Below are 19806 nucleotides of genomic sequence, written 5' to 3' on the forward strand. Positions count from 1 at the left end.
TTTCCAAAAAAAATCTGTTTCACACTGCTCTTCAGACTTTTTGAAATATTTCCCCCAAAAACAGAAAGAGAGAGACAGACAGACAGGCCCTAGAATAGCCAATAACCCAGTGGTTAGTCCACTCACCTGGCATGTTGGGGACCCTACTTTAAATCCTTGCTCTTCCTGATTCAGAGCAGGGACTTGAATCTGGGTTTCCCATATCCTAGGTGAGTGCCATTGGCTGTTCTGGGATGACTCCCTCTGTGGTTTTGACCACAGAAATTCCATTGTGAATCTGAGAAACCTTCCTGATGATAGGTTTCAGAGTAGCAGCCGTGTTAGTCTGTATCCGCAAAAAGAACAGGAGTACTTGTGGCACCTTAGAGACTAACAAATTTATTAGAGCATAAGCTTTCGTGGACTACAGCCCACTTCTTCGGATGCATATAGAATGAAACATATATTGAGGAGATATACACACATACAGAGAGCATGAACAGGTGGGAGTTGTCTTACTAACTCTGAGAGGCAATTAAGTAAGAGAAAAAAAAGTTTTGAAGTGATAATCAAGATAGCCCAGTACAGACAGTTTGATAAGAAGTGTGAGAATACTTACAAGGGGAGATAGATTCAATGTTTGTAATGGCTCAGCCATTCCCAGTCCTTATTCAATCCTAAATTGATTGTATCTAGTTTGCATATCAATTCCAGCTCAGCAGTCTCTCATTGGAATCTGTTTTTGAAGTTTTTCTGTTGTAAAATAGCCACCTGCAGGTCTGTCATTGAATGACCAGACAGGTTAAAGTGTTCTCCCACTTGTTTTTGGGTATTATGATTCCTGATGTTAGATTTGTGTCCATTAATTCTTTTGCGTAGAGACTGTCCGGTTTGGCCAATGTACAGGGCAGAGGGGCATTGCTGGCACATGATGGCATATATCACATTGGTAGATGTGCAGGTGAACGAGCCCCTGATGGTATGGCTGATGTGATTAGGTCCTATGATGATGTCACTTGAATAGATATGTGGACAGAGTTGGCATTGGGCTTTGTTACAAGGATAGGTTCCTGGGTCAGTGTTTTTGTTCAGTGATGTGTGGTTGCTGGTGAGTATTTGCTTTAGGTTGGGGGGGTGTCTGTAAGCGAGGACAGGTCTGTCTCCCAAGATCTGTGAGAGTGAGGGATCATCTTTCAGGATCAGTTGTAGATCTTTGATGATGCGCTGGAGAGGTTTTAGTTGGGGGCTAAAAGAATTAATGGACACAAATCTGACATCAGGAATCATAATACTCAAAAACCAGTGGGAGAACACTTTAACCTGTCTGGTCATTCAATGATAGACCTGCAGGTGGCTATTTTACAACAGAAAAACTTCAAAAACGGACTCCAACGAGAGACTGCTGAGCTGGAATTGATATGCAAACTAGATACAATCAACTTAGGCTTGAATAAGGACTGGGAATGGCTGAGCCATTACAAACATTGAATCTATCTCCCCTTGTAAGTATTCTCACACTTCTTATCAAACTGTCTGTACTGGGCTATCTTGATTATCACTTCAAAACTTTTTTTTCTCTTACTTAATTGGCCTCTCAGAGTTGGTAAGACCAGACTAATAAATTTGTTAGTCTCTAAGGTGCCACAAGTACTCCTGTTCTTCTTCCTGATGATAGTTGCATTGAAACTGATACATTCTCCTGGAAAGTTTTGGTTTTGATGAATTGTCATTTTCCAACAAAAAAGGTTAAGTGGGAAAATTCCTGACCAGCTGTACTCCCATTCATAATCCAGAAAAGTCCATGCAGTTACCTCTCATGGAATGATGTAAGGCCTAATTATTTGCTATAGTTTTTGGGGGAGGGGAGAGAGTTGATTGAGTGAAAGTGCAGCCACAGAAGAGGAGACATAGTTGTCGTTCAATGAAAAGGATCATTAACCTATGTATTAGATAAAATTTGTAAGTTTATAATATATAATTGAATTGTACATGGGTACAGAGCTTGGAATAGCTGCACTTTAAACATCTCACCGTTAAATAAAGTAAGGGCACAGCTTCTGAAGTGCATTTTGCCACACGTTAGATACGTCCAGGGCCTAAGATATTCAGGTTCATTTATTTTTTTTCCTTATATTCATTACTGTTTCCACTCTTTTTTCAGGGACATGCAAGAGTTAGGGAACAGTAGTGCAGTGCTACTACATTGAAGCACTTTACCTGTACCACCTGCTGTGAGGAAATTGACATGGATTGTGTAATCTATGTGAATTTCAGTCCCAGTGGGAACTACAGGTAAAGTGCTTTACTGCAGGAATACAGCTCGTCTCTGCGGCCCACCGCTTCCTGCAACTCCCATTGGCTGAGAACAGTCAACCGCAGCCACTGGGAGCGGGGGCGCGGGGGCCGTGCCTGTGGACAGTCAACGTCAGAAAAATATCTCACGGCCCGCAATCAGATTACACTGATGGGCCACATGCGGGCCACAGGTTGCCCACCACTGCAGTAGAAGCTCATGCATTGAGGTCCCAGGTTCTATCCCACCCGCTGATAACTGGAGACTGGTGGTGTTACAAGTGAGAGCTTGTCTGGAATATCAAGTGGGAAGTCTCTGAAGCTCGGGACACGCTTCTTCAGCTAAAGGAAGTATGTGACCCACACACCTCCTGGGTGTTGTGCTCTGTCCCCCTCTAGTGGCACCAAGACCAGTTAGAGATTAATGAGTCTGCTATAGCCTTAGCTAAGAGCCATGTGGCTTTTAGCTCATGCAGTAGAGGCTCATGCATTTAGCTCCAGAGATCCCAGGATTAAAATAAATATAAAACCTTAGGCTGACACAAGAAAATGCACCATAATTCACTCACATCATCCATGTCCTGTTAGGAGGTGTAAAGAGCATGCATTCTAAAGCTAATTTTGTTCATTTAATCCTCATATCAACCTCCAGCAGCAGCTTCCCCTGTGCTTTTTCATTAGTCTGATGCTGTATTAAAAGAAGATGAATGCCATAAGGAATGAGTTGATTATGTAATACCAAACATCCCCGGGGGGACGTGACATTATGTGTGAGAAACAGAGAGTAAAATGAAGATCTCTACAGATTAATTTTCTGAGATTCAAATCTTATAACATTCCCCACCAGAAAGATTGTAATATAGTGCAGCATACAGTCATAGAGACCAAACTCTAATGGTTATCTTTCTCACTTAAAGACTTGATACACTAGCTTGATTAACTACCACTCGAGAAGTATTTTGCTTTCCCAAAACTAATATTTGTCATCATAATTTTGGGAGAGGAGGACATGAATTTATTTATTGATTTATTTGGTGAGTTTGTTTTTACAGAAGGATTAACTTGTTTCTCATCATGAGTTGGCATTCCATAAAGATCCATCTAAAAACTAATTGCTTGCTAAAGTTGTTTTTTTATCTTAGCATATCCGTGCTACTTGTAGTGTGTGTAACATGTAGGCACCCTTTAATAAAATGATACAGAATGGAATGGATTAATATGTTGGCTAAAATAAGAAGCAATTGTTCCGCTTGAGAATGTGTGTAATCCCAGAGAGTTGATACAGGATTGAAATGCAGCTACACAAGGAATGCCATGTAAAACTCACATTAGCCCATTGGATGCTGCAAACACAACGCCCAAGTCCCTTCATGGATTCCACTCTAAGGCTACATCTACACTGGCTATGTCTACACTTGTGCAAATACCTGAGTACTGGATTATGTTCATGCTTGCATGTGCTCCCCATACATGCACACGTCCACATATGCTGGGCTGGACATGGGTATAATGCCATGTACATGCATATACCCACGTCCACACTGCCGCTGTACGTACACAATTCTTAGAGCTCCATTTCAGGGGCAATATCCCAGGGCTCTGTGCATCATAGGAAGACGTTCTAGGAATCATATTGCTTTGTTTTGTTCGTACTATACCTGCCTTCACACATTTGTCTATGGCAGTTCCCAATCACGGTAACCCTCATGTTATCCCCCGGAAAACTGGGTGAAAGTCATGGAACAATGAGATGATGATCTGGTTCTTCTCCTGCTCCTTATTGCAGGACAAATGCTTATGTTAGGGAGGTTATGGCACAAGTCCATGCATGGACATGTGTACAGTTGCTAGTGTGGATGTACCCTAAGGGTATGTCTATACTGCAATTAAAAACCCGTGTCTGGCCTGTGCCAGCTGACTCAGGCTCATGGGGCTCCGACTGCCGGGCTATTTTACTGCAGCTCTGGGACCTTCCCATCTTGCAAGGTCCTAGAGCCTGGGCTCCAGCCAGAGCTCGGAAGTCTAACTGCAATGAAACCGCCCTGAAGCAGGACCCCACGACCCCTAGTCAACTGCAGGTGTCTAACTGCAGTGTAGACATAACCTAAGTGACTCGCCCAAGGTCACAGAGGAAGTCTGCGGCACTGTTGGGGCAATCCTCTAATGAAAGGTACAAATGCAGTATTATGGATGTGAGATGCATGCTGAAAATGGCATGGAAAGGTTACAGCTGCAGCCAAAGGGAGTCAGATTTGTCCCGGGGTTAATAGGGTGTGTCCACCTCAGCAGTAGCATCACCACCACAGGACGAGTGAAATCCATTCCCTATTACACACCCAGCTCTGCTGAATGATGCAGAAGGGAAGGCCATAAACCTGCCACCCCTGAACTGCCACCTTCAACCAGCTAGCATACAGGGACATTGGCAGGGAGCAGAGCCTTCATCAAGGAGATTTTGACAGCCCTTGTCCAGGAGTGCAAGGTAAAGGGAAAATGTCTTGTCACGTTCCATTCCCTCTTGCAAACTCATAAAAGGGTAGGCCAGAACCTGGCCCTGCATATATATTACAGCAAATATTGGTAGGATTGCCAGATGTCCAGTTTTTGACCAGAACACCCAGTCAAAAAGAGACCCTGGCAGCTCCGGTCAGCACTGCTGACCTGGCCATTAAAAGTCCGGTTGGCGGTGCAGGCAGGCTCCCTACCTGGCTCCGTGTGACTCCCGGGAAGCTGCCAGCATCTCCCTCTGGCTCATAGGCGGAGAGATGGCCATGGGGCCTCTGCGCACTGCCCCCAGAATCAGCTCAGCAGCTCCCATTGGCCAGGAACCACAGCCAATGGGAGTTGAGGGGGTGGTGCCTGCAGGCACGGGCAGCGCACAGAGCCACATGGTCACCCCTCTGCCTAGGAGCTGGAGGGAGATGTCACTGCTTCCCAGGAGCCGCCTGAGGTAATTGCCATCCAGAGTCCTCACCCCGAACCCTCTCCCATGCCCCAACCCCTTCCCCAGCCCTGAGCCCCCTCCTGCACACTGAGCCCCGCATTTCTGGCTCCATCCCAGAGCCCGCACCCCCAGCCCAAAGCCCGTACCCCCTCCTACACGCCAACCCCCAGCCCCAGCCCAGAGCCCCTTCCCACAGCCCAACCCCCCACCCCAGCCCGGAGCCCCCTCCCGCACCCCAAACCCCTCATCCCTGACCCCACCCCAGAGCTGCACCTCCAGCTGGAGCCCTCACCCTCTCCCACACCCCAACCTCCAGCCTCACTCCAGAGCCTGCAGCCGGAGCCCTCACCCTCTCTCACAACCTGCCGCAGCCCAGTGAAAATGAGCAAGTGAGCAAGGGTGGTGGAGAGCAAGCAATGGAGGGGGGCAGGGATGGAGTGAGTGTGGGCATGGCTTCAGAAAAAGGGCAGGCAGGGGGCAGGGCAAGGGTGTTCAGTTTTCTGCAAATAGAAAGGTGGCAACCCTAAATATTGGGCCAGTTCCTTGGCTGTTGTAAAATGGTACAGCCCTACTGAAGTTAATAAAGCTACATGCGTTTATATAAGCCAAAGTTTGACCCAGGTTTCTTACATTGTCTTGTTTTAGATGCCTGAATAATCCACAATGTATGAATAATTGTTACACTTCATTTAGTATTTTCTTCTGGTGCAGAGATTTGGGCAACAAATTGACTTGGATATTTTAGTTTTGAAAATTACACTGTACTAGTTATGAAGGAACAGACAAATGTATTACTAGGCCTTACAACACAATAAATGGGAAAAAATCCTAAGAATGTCTATTGTGAAGGAAGAGTGAGAGACATATTTGGAGAGAAATTGGGGTCCCTCTGTTGAAACTGGTGACTTGCATGTGTTCTAACATCACTGGTTTTAAATGTTAGATTGGTATATAATATTGCATGGCTTGTCTTACTGCATATAAATGAAACCAAAACACATGCACGGGGGGATGTCATGTCATATACTAAACACAAATACTGGATTTAGTTGGATGAATAACCACAAAATATTGGAAGGCCATAAGCTATTTCTTCTACTGCTTCATACTAGAGAAAGCAAAAAATGAACCACTGGCACCAGAAGTAATTCTTCTTGGAATTACACTACTGGATTGAGCTAGCTCTTCTCAGGTTTTGTCAACGCTTACTGGGGGATTGACGAGCAGCGATCGATGCATCGACTGCAGATTGCTCTCCCATCAACTCCTGTACTCCACCAGATTGAGAAGAGTAGAGGGAGTCGACGGGAGAGCGTCTCCCATCGACATCGCCTAGTGTGGCCCCTGCGGTAAGTAGATCTAAGCTAGGTCGACTTGAGTTATGTTATTAACGTAATTCAAATTGCGTAGCTTAGATCAAATTTCCCCTGTAATGTAGACAAGGCCTTAGTTGACAAATCTGATCCACTTTCTAATCCCTTTTCCAGAGACTGACATTACAACGCTATGGAAATCCCCAGTCCACTGCTGGTCTAAGACTATAAATGACATTTCAACTGCAACACAAATTTAAAATAAAAACAGATGAACCGAAACAGCATTTAAAAACTATTGGGGGAAAATATTCTTAGAACAGAAATGTCTGAATTACATTGTGTGTGTGTAACTCAACTTAAAATTATAGAAAAAAGAGAACCACACTTTTGTGTCATCTTTACGAGCTGCGTGTATTTCTATTTTTTTTTAAATGCTACCCTAGTCCTTGCTTGATGTTGGATTTTATGACTTTTACTTCTCAATATACCATTTTAAACAGTTCATCTATTACCTTCCATAGTACAAATGTATGTTCATTTCAGCAATAGCACATATATATTGTTTGTAATATTATATGAATGCTTGTGTTTTGTGTGAATAAAGCCTTTATAAATTTTTCAATGCTCTGTTTCATTGCAGCGAATATCTAAGGGTAAGAAATATTTGATGTTTGCTGTAATGTAATCAAAGTTGTATCTCACCATGATAGACTGGTCTTGCTTCTTACATAAGTCAAATATTCAGTTGCATGGCACAGGGTGGGTAATGCTGTATTAGTTTTGATGGAACAAAGGGCCCAAAGAGTTAAAAGTGTTAACATGACCCAGTCACTGTCCAACATTAGACCGAGTTAAACCAGGCTTGGGGTTCAATGTACAGAGAACAAAGCCTGCTCAGTACCACGGCAAACACACCATTAAAAATCTTTTAAACCTTTTAGTAAAGATACAGAAAAGAAGGAAAAACAGTAAAAGCATTTGAAATATAAAATGCTAAGTAAGGCTTTCATTTTAACAACATCCCTTGTTCCCGTTAGCTTAGGGAGTCTTTAAAAGAAAAACATTCTACTGTTTGGCAGCCCTTTAGGTGATAATATCTGTCCCTTTGGGAAAGAGAGAAAAAATTAATTAAGAGAGGCTGGAGCTGCTTTTTGTTGCTGTTCTTGTTAAAGTCCAATCCTGTTTCCTAGAAGCCCAAACTAGACAAACATGCACAAATGCAACTTCTGTCTCTTGTGTTGACTTTCACTTGCAGCCTCACAGATGGGAAAAAATAATCTAAGGCCTGGCAAACTTGTACCAGTGTTTGGTTGTTTAGGGCATTGCTTCTAACTGCTTCTGTGGTCACAGGTAGGGTTGTCAACCTCCCTCCATCGCTCGCTCACCCCATCCTCATTTTCACTGGGCTGGGGCAGTGGGTTGGGATGCAGGAGGGGTTGTGGGCTCTGGGGTGGGGCCAGAAACGAGGGGTTCAGGGTAAATTAGGGGGTTCCAGGCTGGGGCAGGGGGTTAGGGTGTGGGATGGGGTGTGGGGTGAAGGCTCCAGGAGGGAGTTTGGGTGCAGAAGAGAGTTCCAACCTGGGTTAGGGGGTTGGGCTGCAGGTGGGGGTGCATGCTCTGGGAGGAAGTTAGAGTGCAGGAGTGGGTTCTGACCTGGGACAGGGGGTTTAAGGTGCGGGCTCCGGCTGGGCAGTGCTTACCTCAGGCAGCTTCTGGTTGGTGGTGCAGTGGGGCTAAGGTAGGCTCCTGCCTGCCCTGGCTCCGCACTGCTCCCGGAAGCGGCTGGCATGTCCGGTTCCAGGCAGAGGTGCCGTCAGGCAGCTCTGCGCGGTGCACACTGTCCGTACCTGCAGGCACCACCCCCGCAGCTCCCATTATTGATGGTTCCCAGCCAAGGGGAGTTGAGGAGGCGGCACTCGGGTGGGGGCAGTGCGCAGAGCTTCCCTGATTGCCCCTGCCCCTAGGGGCCGCAAGAACATGCTGGCTGCTTCCGGGAGCTGCGCAGAGCCAGAGCAGGTAGGGAGCCTGCCTTAGCCCCACTGCACCACCAACCAGACTTTTAACGGCCCGATCAGTGGTGCTGACTGGAGCCACCAGGGTCCCTTTTCGACCAGGCATTCTGGTCGAAAACCAGATGCCTGGCAACCCGTGTCACAGGCTTACAGCAGTGTTGCAAAATATACAACATTGGCCAGCTAAGCAAGACTCTTATTAGACAGAAGGCAAAAGGAGAGAGATAGGAAAGAGAAGAAAGTGGGAAAGAAAAAAGATTCTTTGGCAGGTGGGAGATGGGGTTTGACACAGTCTCACATCCCGGATGGGGCTGGGATTTAGCCGGAGCCAGTGTAGGTGGAGGTAGTGATATCATCTAGGTTCCTCTCTCTCTGGCTGCTGTGGTCAGGACATTTCTCAGGATCAGAATAATGACGGCCTAACTCTGTTACAGTAGATCCCAGGGTCCCAGGAGATGGTGAAGGTGGTAGCCATGATGGTAAAGCTTGTTGGAGCAGTTGTTGGCAAAGAGCAGTTGCTTCTTCTTGATTTTCCCTCCAATGTCTTTTCTTTTAAGACCCCAAAAGAGAGTGATGGATGAAATAGCCCATCCCCTCATTATTTTATCAGTTAGGTCTAATTTTCAACACACCAGTTTGGGTTCATTGATTTCCAAGATCACACTTCTCTTGCTTATGAGGCAAGATCTTAGCACAGTCTTTGAGTTACATCAGTTGGCCTTTTGGGGGGACTAATTCAATCTTTGTCTCCCTTTTGCACTTTTCCCCTCAACATTTGTTGTAAGTTATTGTAACATTTTATGAACTTTCACTCACTTTTTACAGTTGCGCTCACAGTTAGAGTAAATGTATAGGGCCAGTTATTACAACAGTAGCTAATCTTTGATTCTCTTCAATTTGTCGTAGTAATATGTCAGTAAATTTGATTTAAAACTGAATAAGAGGCTGCAAATGTTCAAAAATATGTCTCTCCTTCCCTTACATATTTTGCATGATATTCAAAGATAAACAAATGATTATAGTAAACCCCAGGTAATATATTTCACAGTCTTCCTGGAGAAAGATCAAAGAGGCTTAATTCAACATACAGTGTGGGAGTTTACTATCAAAATGCTTCAATATATTCAGTTTTCCAATTCAAATGGAGAAAAACATCATTTGGACTTAAATATTTTGAGATAGAAAAGAATAAATAATCCCTATTAGATATAGCTACAAAAATAAGTTAATTGTTTAAAATAATATTAGTGATATAAATAGGGTTATACTTTCCATTATAGGTGTCTAAATTGCATGCATAAAACATGTATTTGTGCACAAATCAGACAACTGCACATGGAATTAGCATTTTACCCGGTACAACATACAAATACGATTTCACATTTGTATGTGCTTTTGCAGGGATTGTACAATCATTAAAGCTTTGACCTAGAAAGGTATCATTATTAGAAAAGCCACATTCCCTGCTAAGGAAGGACTGAATCTGTTTTTTTCTATCCACAGGTAGGTAGGTAATCTGCCTAATTAATTGCAGGTTTGCTGTTTAGTAACCAAAGAAGTTATGTAGAAAAGGCTGCCTGAGGTAGAACTAAGTGCTGTCTCATTAGCATTCAGCACAGCTGCTAGCTCATGAACAAAAGAGAAAAGACAGGACATAAGATGGGAAAAGTACAGTGAAACGAAAAACATATTATTTATAATTGTGCCTTGATGAAGGATAGTGACAAAGAAAGGGACTGCATCTATTCATGACACACTCAGCCAGTATAGTATGGCTGCATTAGGTGGAGGTATTGTGCTCTTAATGCATATCCCAATTAATATTTTTAAAAGCCTACTCAGAGCACACGTAAACACCATTTGTAGCATGCTCTGTATACACAGTCAGTACTGCCATCCTTTACATATTACATTGACATTACTGATAAAATGTTTCCTTATCATCCCATGGACTTTTTCTTGCTAATGAATTCATCATCCATTTTACGATGTACAGTGGATATGTCAAGTCACACACAAACATTTCAACTTATATTTCCTAGCTGTTCAACAGCCAAAAATATTACACACTAGTATTAATAACCCTTGGGGCAAGCTACTTTCTTATGTTCCATATAACCATAAGTAACTATTGTTACTTCTCATTTCTTGACAAATGAATAGCAGGATGGGTTGAAATTAGTTGAACATAAGTGGTTTTGTGTTTGTTAGCTTTTTTGCATAAATAATTATTTTAGTAGCACCCACATTTTGCTAGACACTGTCCATATACACACAGTCTGTCCTGAAGCTCACACTCGTGGTCTGGTTTTCTAACAGTTTGCTCAGTGGAGAATGGGACACTGGGACAGTCTTGTTGGATCATAAATTAGCTCAAATAGCCCCTATGGTTTGTTTGCATCAATATACTGCATTGTTTTAATTATTTTTATGTAGTCCTTTTCAATAAGAACACGAAAAAAAGGGAATTACACTGAGGAATATAAAAACACAGCTAAAGTGTGTGTGAATGCAGCAAACAGAAGGGAAGGTGGAAGAATGCAAACACATCTGATTTTGGATAGCTTCTGCATGGGTGTGGAAGGCAGAAGTAGCTTCCTCCGATGTAAGGTTGGCCAGAATTATAGTGAATGTTCTCCCATAAATCCAAGGACTCCTAATAGTCCAAGTATGGAAAATATGAGGCCATGATCCTGTTCCTCTTTCTATTCAACCAACCATGAAGAGATGTGTACACTGCATCCCTTTAAGGAAGACCACAATGGACAATTTTGGGTGTAGGATTAGACTATCCCTGATTTCTTCTGTATTGTAACTAGTGCAGCAAGCGTTTTAGCTCTCTACAAGATGTGATTTGTTCAATAAACTGTTATTATTGGCCATTAATTGTATAATTTCTTTTTCACGTCGGCAGCCAGCAGTTACACTGCACAGTTCTTCAGGGATTGTTCCTATGATAAATAATGCCTCAGTACCTCAGAGCAGCAGCAGCAAAATTGATAACATGTTCCTTTAACTCATGCTTGGTTGATGAACTAGAAGAACTTTCAACTCCTATAAGAATGGAATTTAGAGTAGTCACTGTGAACTTTTCTGGGTATTCTAATATGAAACTTTCTAATGTATTTCATGTCACACATACAGTATTGATTCATTTTGACAGCACTAATATCCCCCATCATTTTCTTTCATTGTTCATAATAAAGATGGGGATTTGATGCTCCCAAAGTGAATCAATAGGATACTGTATGTGGATCATATAACACATTACAAACTTGCATTCATCATGAAATATGACCATCAATCCATATTACAATATTAATATAAGGAATTTTGAATCAATTACCTCCATTAAACCTGTATAAATCTTCATTTTGAGTGTACATTGCCTGAAACAATTGAATAAGGCAAATTTTGTGATATTCATGACTCTGGAATCAGTAAAGCTCAGAATACTAGAGAGAAATGAAATGTGTACCCATTAAACATGATTTATATCCTATGTACCTACTGTATATGTCTCAGTTCCCAAGCAGCCTCTAATAATATCAGAGTTCAATTCACTGTGGTTCTACTGTGTATATATGAGATAATTAAAGAAATTGTTTACTACTTCTTTTAACCACAAATGGTTTTACTTGATTTGAATAACACCCTCTCTTGTATAGTAGAAATAGCTATGTTTATATGAATAATATTTAGATGTAGAAACTGTCAGAGGACAAACTGTGTATACACAGAGTTGTTGTAGCCATGTTAGTGCCAGGATATTAGAAAGACAAAGTAGGTGACGTAATATCTTGTATTGGACCAATTTCTGTTGGTGAGACAGAGACGTTTTCAAACTTACACAGAGTTCTTCTTCAGGTCTGGGAAACCTACTCAGAGTGTCAGCTACATACAAGGTGTGCACACACATATACACAAAGAGAAAGACATTTCTTGTTTAAAAATCTATTTTTGAGTGCTGACTCAACAGTACAACCTGGTATTTAGGCATTTTATTTTTTTTAAAGTACTTATAAATCTCAATTTTGTAAGTTTATTTGCTTGCCCTTCCCCTCCCCTTATTTCCTCATTGCTTGGCATTTCTTCTTCTGCCTTTCCAAGACAGGGCTTGTTTGCACAGGGAAATTGACCAGCAGAGCTATAGGGACACAAGCTATACTGAAGCAAGTCACTTTCCCATACCCAAAGAAGAGTTCTGTGTAGGTTCAAAAGCTTGCCTCTCTCACCAACAGAAGTTGGTCCAATAAATGATAATACTTCACCCACTTTGTCTCTCTAATATCCTGGGACCAAAAGGGCCACAGCACCAATGCATACTTTTATTCCAGATACAAGGGGCAGTTCTGCTGGTCAATTTCTAAATGCAAACACACAGCCCAGTCTCTCATCACCATGCTCTGAAGGGAGAGTACTCTTCGACTGAACCCAGACTGCTGCTCTCTCCGCTCAAGCCGAACAAGGGAGCAAATCCCAATCACTCAACCTGAGCCAAGGCTTTTTCTAGACTGGGGGAAAAGTGGTTTGTTTAAATAGGCTAGGTAAAGTTTGTCTACACTTGAAAGGTAATTCGGATTAAGGTGGGGGTGTGAATTTAGCTATTCCTGGATGACTCCAGTTTATTCCATCCTGCACCTGAGAAACCTTCCCCCCAAGCGGCGTTTCCTTGCCACTGTCACGTTCCTGTGACAAGTGTCACCCGTGCCGGATGGGCGCCAGCCTGCAGGTACCGACGTCCGTGGCAGGTCTGCAGCTGGCAGCCGGGCGGAGGCTCCCACCTGGTGCCATGACTTGCCCCAGGCAGGCTGGAAAGGAGCCGGCCCGGGGCTGAGGGCTGGAGGGTTTCGTGGGGGCAGATCTTTAACAAGGCTCCTGCCCCGTTTCAGCTCCACGCGGGATCGAAGCCCCGCAAGCCCAGGGCTGGGCGGGCGCAGGGGAGCCCGCCTCCCACTCGGGGCGGGGAGCGGAGCCGCTTTCCCTGCGCTACTGCTTCCCCCCTCTAGGGGGCGCTGTGGGGTGGCGAACGCGCCGCAGCGGTATGTCCCTGCGCGCGGTCCGTAGCCTGGCGGCTAGGCTGACGTGTGGCTGCGGAGGGGGCAGCGATGGCGGCCGCCTGGGAGGAGATCCGCAGACTGGCTGCCGACTTCCAGCGGGCGCAGTTCGCCGAGGCGGCGCAGAGGTGAAGGGACTGGGGTACCCCCCCCCGCCGAGTCCTGGCGACCGAGAGGAGGAGCCCAGCTACGCGCGCGTCCCCCCCCCCCGGACTCGGCCCGCGGAACTCCCGAGCCCAAGCGCTGGGGGGGGGGATGGACAGCGCCGGGCACTGCGTGTTTGACGGTTGTGGGGAGGTCCGGTGCCCAGGACTCAGGGGTGGCGGGGGGGAGGAGAAGCACTCCGCCCAGTGGGGTGTGGGGCGGGCAGTATGCAGCGCCCTGCACTGGGGGCGGTGAAGTGTCGAGCACACCGCAGCCCGGATCATAACAAGGGTTACTGTGGCTGAAATTGGAGTAGAAAATACTTTCCTTGCTCCGTGCCCAGTGCGTCCTGCGCTGTCACTGCAGAGTCAGCCAGTGTTTGTTTGGGTCTGGCACCTCACGGGAGAAAACCCATTTTTGAAATAGGAAAGCGGTTATGCCCTACAGAAATGGGCAAGTGAAACTAACAACTCACATTTTAAAGTTGATGGGATTTCAAACTGATAGCGCCCTTCTCAGTTCCAGCCTCCTATTTTTCCACATCAGCAGATCAGCTAAATATTTAATCTTTTGGTAGTGCTTTGTCTTTATCTGTCTTGAATTTGTATAAGTGGGGGCAGTCATTTGCTTAATTGTTTTAACTAATTTCAAAATCAAACTCCAAAGTAACAAATTACAATCATAGGGCCTCATCCTGCAAAGTTGACAAAGAGCTTAACTTTGCTGATGTGAGCGGTCTCATTGAAACATTGACTATCCATGAGAGCAAGGAAACTGACTTCATTGATACTACTCACATGAATAAAGTTAATCATTTCTAGGAGCATTTGCAGGTACTAAGACCATGTTTTTAAAATGAAAAGAGAATTAGGATTTTGTATGAAATTGACATACTGAAAGTTGTGTGCAGAGAATAGCAAAATAATCGTTCAGTTTGTAAAATTTGAAAAGCTTCAGTTATTTATCCCAAAAGTAGAAGTTCTAATTTAAAATGACTTGGTTACTCTTTATAACGTCCACAGGCTGTCTGAACGTAACTGCATAGAGATTGTTGCTAAGCTGATTGCTGAAAAGCAGCTGGATGTAGTGCACACGCTTGATGGAAAGGAGTATATCACTCCAGCACAGATTAGCCGAGAAATACAGGATGAGCTTCATGTTTGTGGTGGTAAGAGTTACATTTGTTTTTCTTCACTTCAGTTAAATTAATAGCAAGATCATAGAAAATAATTCGGGGATTCAAAGATTGCCTTTGTCCTTCAATAAACTTAATATTACTTAAATTTGCATTTCCCTGTTGCTTCATTGAGGATTGTCTCCCTTCCAAACTCCGGCCACTGGCTGGTTGTGAACCAGAATTGTCAATGTTACCTTATTTTGTAGTATCAAGAATATAGGACAGGGATGTTACAACGCACAAAAAGAAATCTTTTAGCGCCCTTAATATATTGCTAATATTATTATTTTTATATATATATATATATATACACACATACACGCTGTAAGCCAAAATATGTGCTTTGATATCTTATGGGCATTAATATTATTCATATCTTGTATGTATTGTAAATTAAAATAGATTTTTATAAATTCAGTAAATGTAGTGCTGTGTTTAATGATTGTTAATGACTCCATCACTATCATATTAAAAGTGTGAGTAAGACTGAAAAAATTCATTGTACTTTTGTGGGCACTTAAGGCCTGATCTTGTAGTACAAAATAAGCATTTGCATGTGTATATGAGTGGTTTTGTTTTGTACTGAACATTGTTATTTGATGGTCAGAAATTATCTAAACATGATTGGTATATTTAGACAGTTTTCAAAGACAAGTTAAAGAAGGTTGTTGAATCAAGCAAATCACTCAACTAACCAATCATTTTCCTCTGTGGAGGAATAAATGTATGTGCAGTTATAATCAGAAAAGTGGATCTAAAACGTTCCATGATGAGGTTTGATTTCTCAAATACTCACTTCACAAGTAGATTATTTTTGAAAGGTGTGTGTATCTGTTAGAAAACTTACAATAATATAACTATCAATTTAAAACCAATATAATTACGCCAGTGAAAACCTCTAATATAGATGCATTACAGCCATAGGAATTGTAATTTAAACCAATTTAAGAACATCTCTATTGGACTGGTGTAACTAGATTTGATGTTAAATTGACTTAGTTTCATCAGTGCAAATTTTCTAAATTTTCTAAATTTTCTAAAATAGATGAGGTCTGAGAACAGGGCCTGCAACCTTGACTCAGAATCTGAAAATCATATTTGTTTCTGCCTCTTACATCATCACTAGCAATAAAAATGTCTCAATCAGAATTTAGAATCAATTTTGTTGATGTAGAAATATAGAATAAGATCCAGCCCATTCTTCCATGTCTATATGATATCACAGAATGAACAGTAGTAAAAGCTTTGCTGTATTAGGTGTGGTTTAGATGCACAGGGAGCATATATGGCTTAAACTACCCATTTGTCTATAGCAAATGGGTAGTTTAGCCTACAGATTTCTACAAGCATAACTCTATCAGTCAGAGGTGTGAAGAGGTATGATCCCTGCCCAACAGCTGTGTCAACATAAGCCCCTAATGCAGACACAGTTATACCAGTAAAACTACACTTTTAAACAATATAGCTTGTTTTACCTGTGTAGAGTCATTTTACTATTCTAATACGAAGCTCTCTTTTCCCAGTATAGCTGCGTCCACCCTAGGTGCTGATACAGTATACTGTATTGCAGGGATCGGCAACCTTTGGCACGCGGCCTGCCAGGGTAAGTACCCTGGCGGACTGGGCTGGTTTGTTTACCTGCCGCGTCTGCAGGTTCGGCTGATTGCAGCGCCGACTAGCGCGGGCCGAGGGATGTGCTGTCCGCCACTTCCCACAGCCCACATTGGCCTGGAGCGGGAACCACGGCCAGCGGGAGCTGTGATCGGCCGAACCTGCGGATGCGGCAGGTAAACAAACCGGCCCGGCCCACCAGGGTGCTTACCCTGGTGGGCCACGTGCCAAAGGTTGCCGATCCCTGCTGTGTTGGATAAACATTCCTAGTGTAGACATGGCCTAAATTAGAATGTGGAGAAAGCATATGGTACCTCTAGTTAATCTGAAGTCTTTCCCCCTTGTGTGAAGTTCATATAATCATATGGTTTGGAAAATGAGTTCACACACCTGCCACATTCATGCACTATAGCTGATTTTTCCGAAGATTACCTTGTCAGCTTGGCAAAAGTTCAAAGTTGTTACCATTTGATAGCAGTTTTCTGGCACATGTGGAAAGGATTGGTGGTTTCAGTTCCATGTCTAGTAGACTGGTGTTCCTCTTCTAGTAGTGTCCCTATAGGTGCTCCACTCTAGGTGCACTTGCATCCCCTGCGCCTTTGACTAGAGATTTCTTCAGCAGTGTCCGTTTGGCCTGTGCATACGTGTTACTCAGCCTTGTGCTCCATCCCGTTGCTATATGGCACAGTGCGGGCTAACCCTTCTCAGTCCCTTCTCAACTGTCATGGCTTACGACGAAGTTGAGTTTTGGCCATAGGTGCTGGAACTAGGGGTGCTAGTGGTCTGAAGTGGTTTCCACTATATACAGGGTTTACAGTTTGATGCTGACATTTGAAGAAGTGGGTTTTTTACCCACGAAAGCTTATGCCAAAATAAATCCCTTAGTCTTTAAGGTGCCACCGGACTCCTTGTTGTGGATACAGACTAACACGGCTACCCCCTGATAGTTTGATTCAATGGCTCTCAGCCACCCCCATTATACAAATTGTTCCAGCACTATAGGTTTTGGCTCAACTGTGTTCTCTTAGCTTTTGTACTTAGTGTATTAAAGTAATTAGTTAGTTGTGTTTTTTTTTAAAAGTTATATATATAGCTTTTAGATCATCCCCCCACCCCTGAGGATTTTTGCCCTTTCCAAAGGTATGCTTGGTTCTCCCGGATTCAGGCGTTGCCTGTCATACTGGGAAGCAATCCCAGTGAGTGATGGACACTCCCGCTGCATCCATTGCCTTAGGGAATGTCATATTTCCCAAAAGTGCAACTTCTGTCTGGTGTTAAAATCTAGAGCCAGAAAGAACAGGGAGATAAACTTTGACTCCTTAAGATGGAGAACTTGCTGCGTCTGGGCTCTGACACAGATCAAGAGCTCTTCACCCTCCCCCTCTTGCATACACCAGTTTCCAAATAAGTCAGCTGCCTCTGAACCGCACTCAAGGGCATCTAAGAGGAAGACCCAAGATTCTTCTCATAAGTCTTCCAGTGACCGTGCTCCAAGTTCTCCAGGTAGGGAACCTACATCAAAGAAATCAAATATATCAGCTCCCTCGGATCCCATCGGTCTCAGACATGGTATCCCTGAGGCTGCTGATTTCTCAAGTACCGAGAGCTCCGCTAAGTGAAGAACCCCTAAAATATTGGGTTCTGAGAGACCTTTGATACTAACAAGAGACCGCAGCGGCAAGAAGAGCTCTACCATGGTACTGGAAAAGTTTGGTTGGGCTCTGTCTGGATTCTGCCTGGAGCGTTTGATACTCACCTTACCATCGCTACTGTTACTTCAGCACAAGCCCTGGACACGATACCAACAATACTGTCAGTACTGTAAGATATCTGGTTTCTCCAAGACCTCAGACTTCATTCTAGACTCTTGATTCACCATTGTTCAACACCTGTATCTTTTTGGCACCAAGAACTTCCAGATCTCCGGACACCTGCCCGATACTGATGGTGATACCTCAAGCTCCTTCTGCTCTCTCACCATTACCAAGTGACTTAGAGGAGAAGGATTCTGAGGAAGATTTTGCCTCAACCTCCCAAATATCTGTTCAAGGCTCTCCACTCCGCCCCTATGGGAGCCTTTTCCTAAGGAGCCTGCACTCACTCATGACAGATGTCCACAGCTACCATCCCGCTGGGATGAGCACCTATGGATTCCACCATCCGTGCCATATGTGCCATCCTCTTGGCCATACTGGAACCCCTGGATGAAGCTGTCATGCCACCTCCACCATCCCTGGCTGGCGATCTTAAGCAATTTCAGGATCTCACCAAGAGCATCGTGGATTCTTTACAGATCCCTCTTGAGAAGATTGAAGCAGTAGTTCTCAACCAGTGATACGTGTACTCCTGGGGGTAAACAGAGATCTTCCAGGGTGTACATCAACTCATCTAGAGATTTGCCTATTTTTACAAGAGGCTGCATAAAAAGCACTAGCAAAATCAGTGCAAACTAAAATTTCATACAGAGAATGACTTGTTTATTCTACTCTGTATACTGTACGCTGAAATGTAAGTACAATATTTATATTCCAATTGATTTATTTTATAATTATATGGTAAGAATAAGAAACTAAGCAATCTTCCAGGAATTGTGTGCTGTGATACTTTTGTATTTTTGTCTGGATTTGTGAGCAATTATTTTTTCAGTGAGGTGAAACTTGGGGGTACACAAGACCAATCAGACTCCTCAAAGTAATCTGGAAAGGTTGAGAGTCACTGCATTGAAGAACTGCATCAGAAGCTGTTTGACATCCTCCATATAGCCTCTTCTGCCCGCATTGCCCTGCCAGTCAACAAGGCACTCCTGGATCCTGCAAAGGTCATCTGGCATACTCTGGCCTCAATTTCTCACACATGCAAAAGGACAGCCAAAAAATATTTCCCTCTAAGGCAGGGATCGGCAACCTTTGGCATGCGGCCCGCCAGGATAAGCACCCTGGCGGGCCGGGCCAGTTTATTTACCTGCTGCGTCTGCAGGCTCAGCCGATCGCGGCTCCCACTGGCCGCAATTCGCCGCTCCAGGACAATGAGGGCTGCAGGAAGCAGCGGCCGGCACATCCCTCAGCCCGCACTGCTTCCCGTAGCCCCCATTGGCCTGGAGCGACGAACCGTGGCCAGTGGGAGCTGTGATCGGCCAAACCTGCGGACGCGGCAGGTAAACAAACCGGCCCGGCCCACCAGGGTGCTTACCCTAGCAGGCCGTTTACCCTGGCAGGCCGCGTGCCAAAGGTTGCCGATCCCTGCTCTAAGGGTCATAATTTTTATTTTCTCACCC

General features: G+C 44.0%; 1 protein-coding gene across 2 annotated transcripts in view; it reads left to right on the forward strand.

Annotated features, from left to right (window-relative positions):
* Window positions 1-13558: 13558 nt before the first annotated feature.
* Window positions 13559-19806, forward strand: part of UFL1 (UFM1 specific ligase 1) — a 42697-nt gene continuing 36449 nt past the window's right edge. For both annotated transcript variants that reach the window (XR_006176198.2, XM_008164865.3), the window contains exons 1-2: window positions 13559-13728; window positions 14767-14912. Coding sequence is in view for 1 of the 2 variants with exons in the window: in XM_008164865.3 (XP_008163087.2) it covers window positions 13652-13728; window positions 14767-14912 (223 nt within the window). In the remaining variant the exon portion in view is untranslated. The remainder of the gene's footprint in view (window positions 13729-14766; window positions 14913-19806) is intronic.

This window comes from Chrysemys picta, chromosome 3 (genome assembly GCF_011386835.1).
Source record: "Chrysemys picta bellii isolate R12L10 chromosome 3, ASM1138683v2, whole genome shotgun sequence".
NCBI classification, from domain to species: Eukaryota; Metazoa; Chordata; order Testudines; family Emydidae; genus Chrysemys; species Chrysemys picta.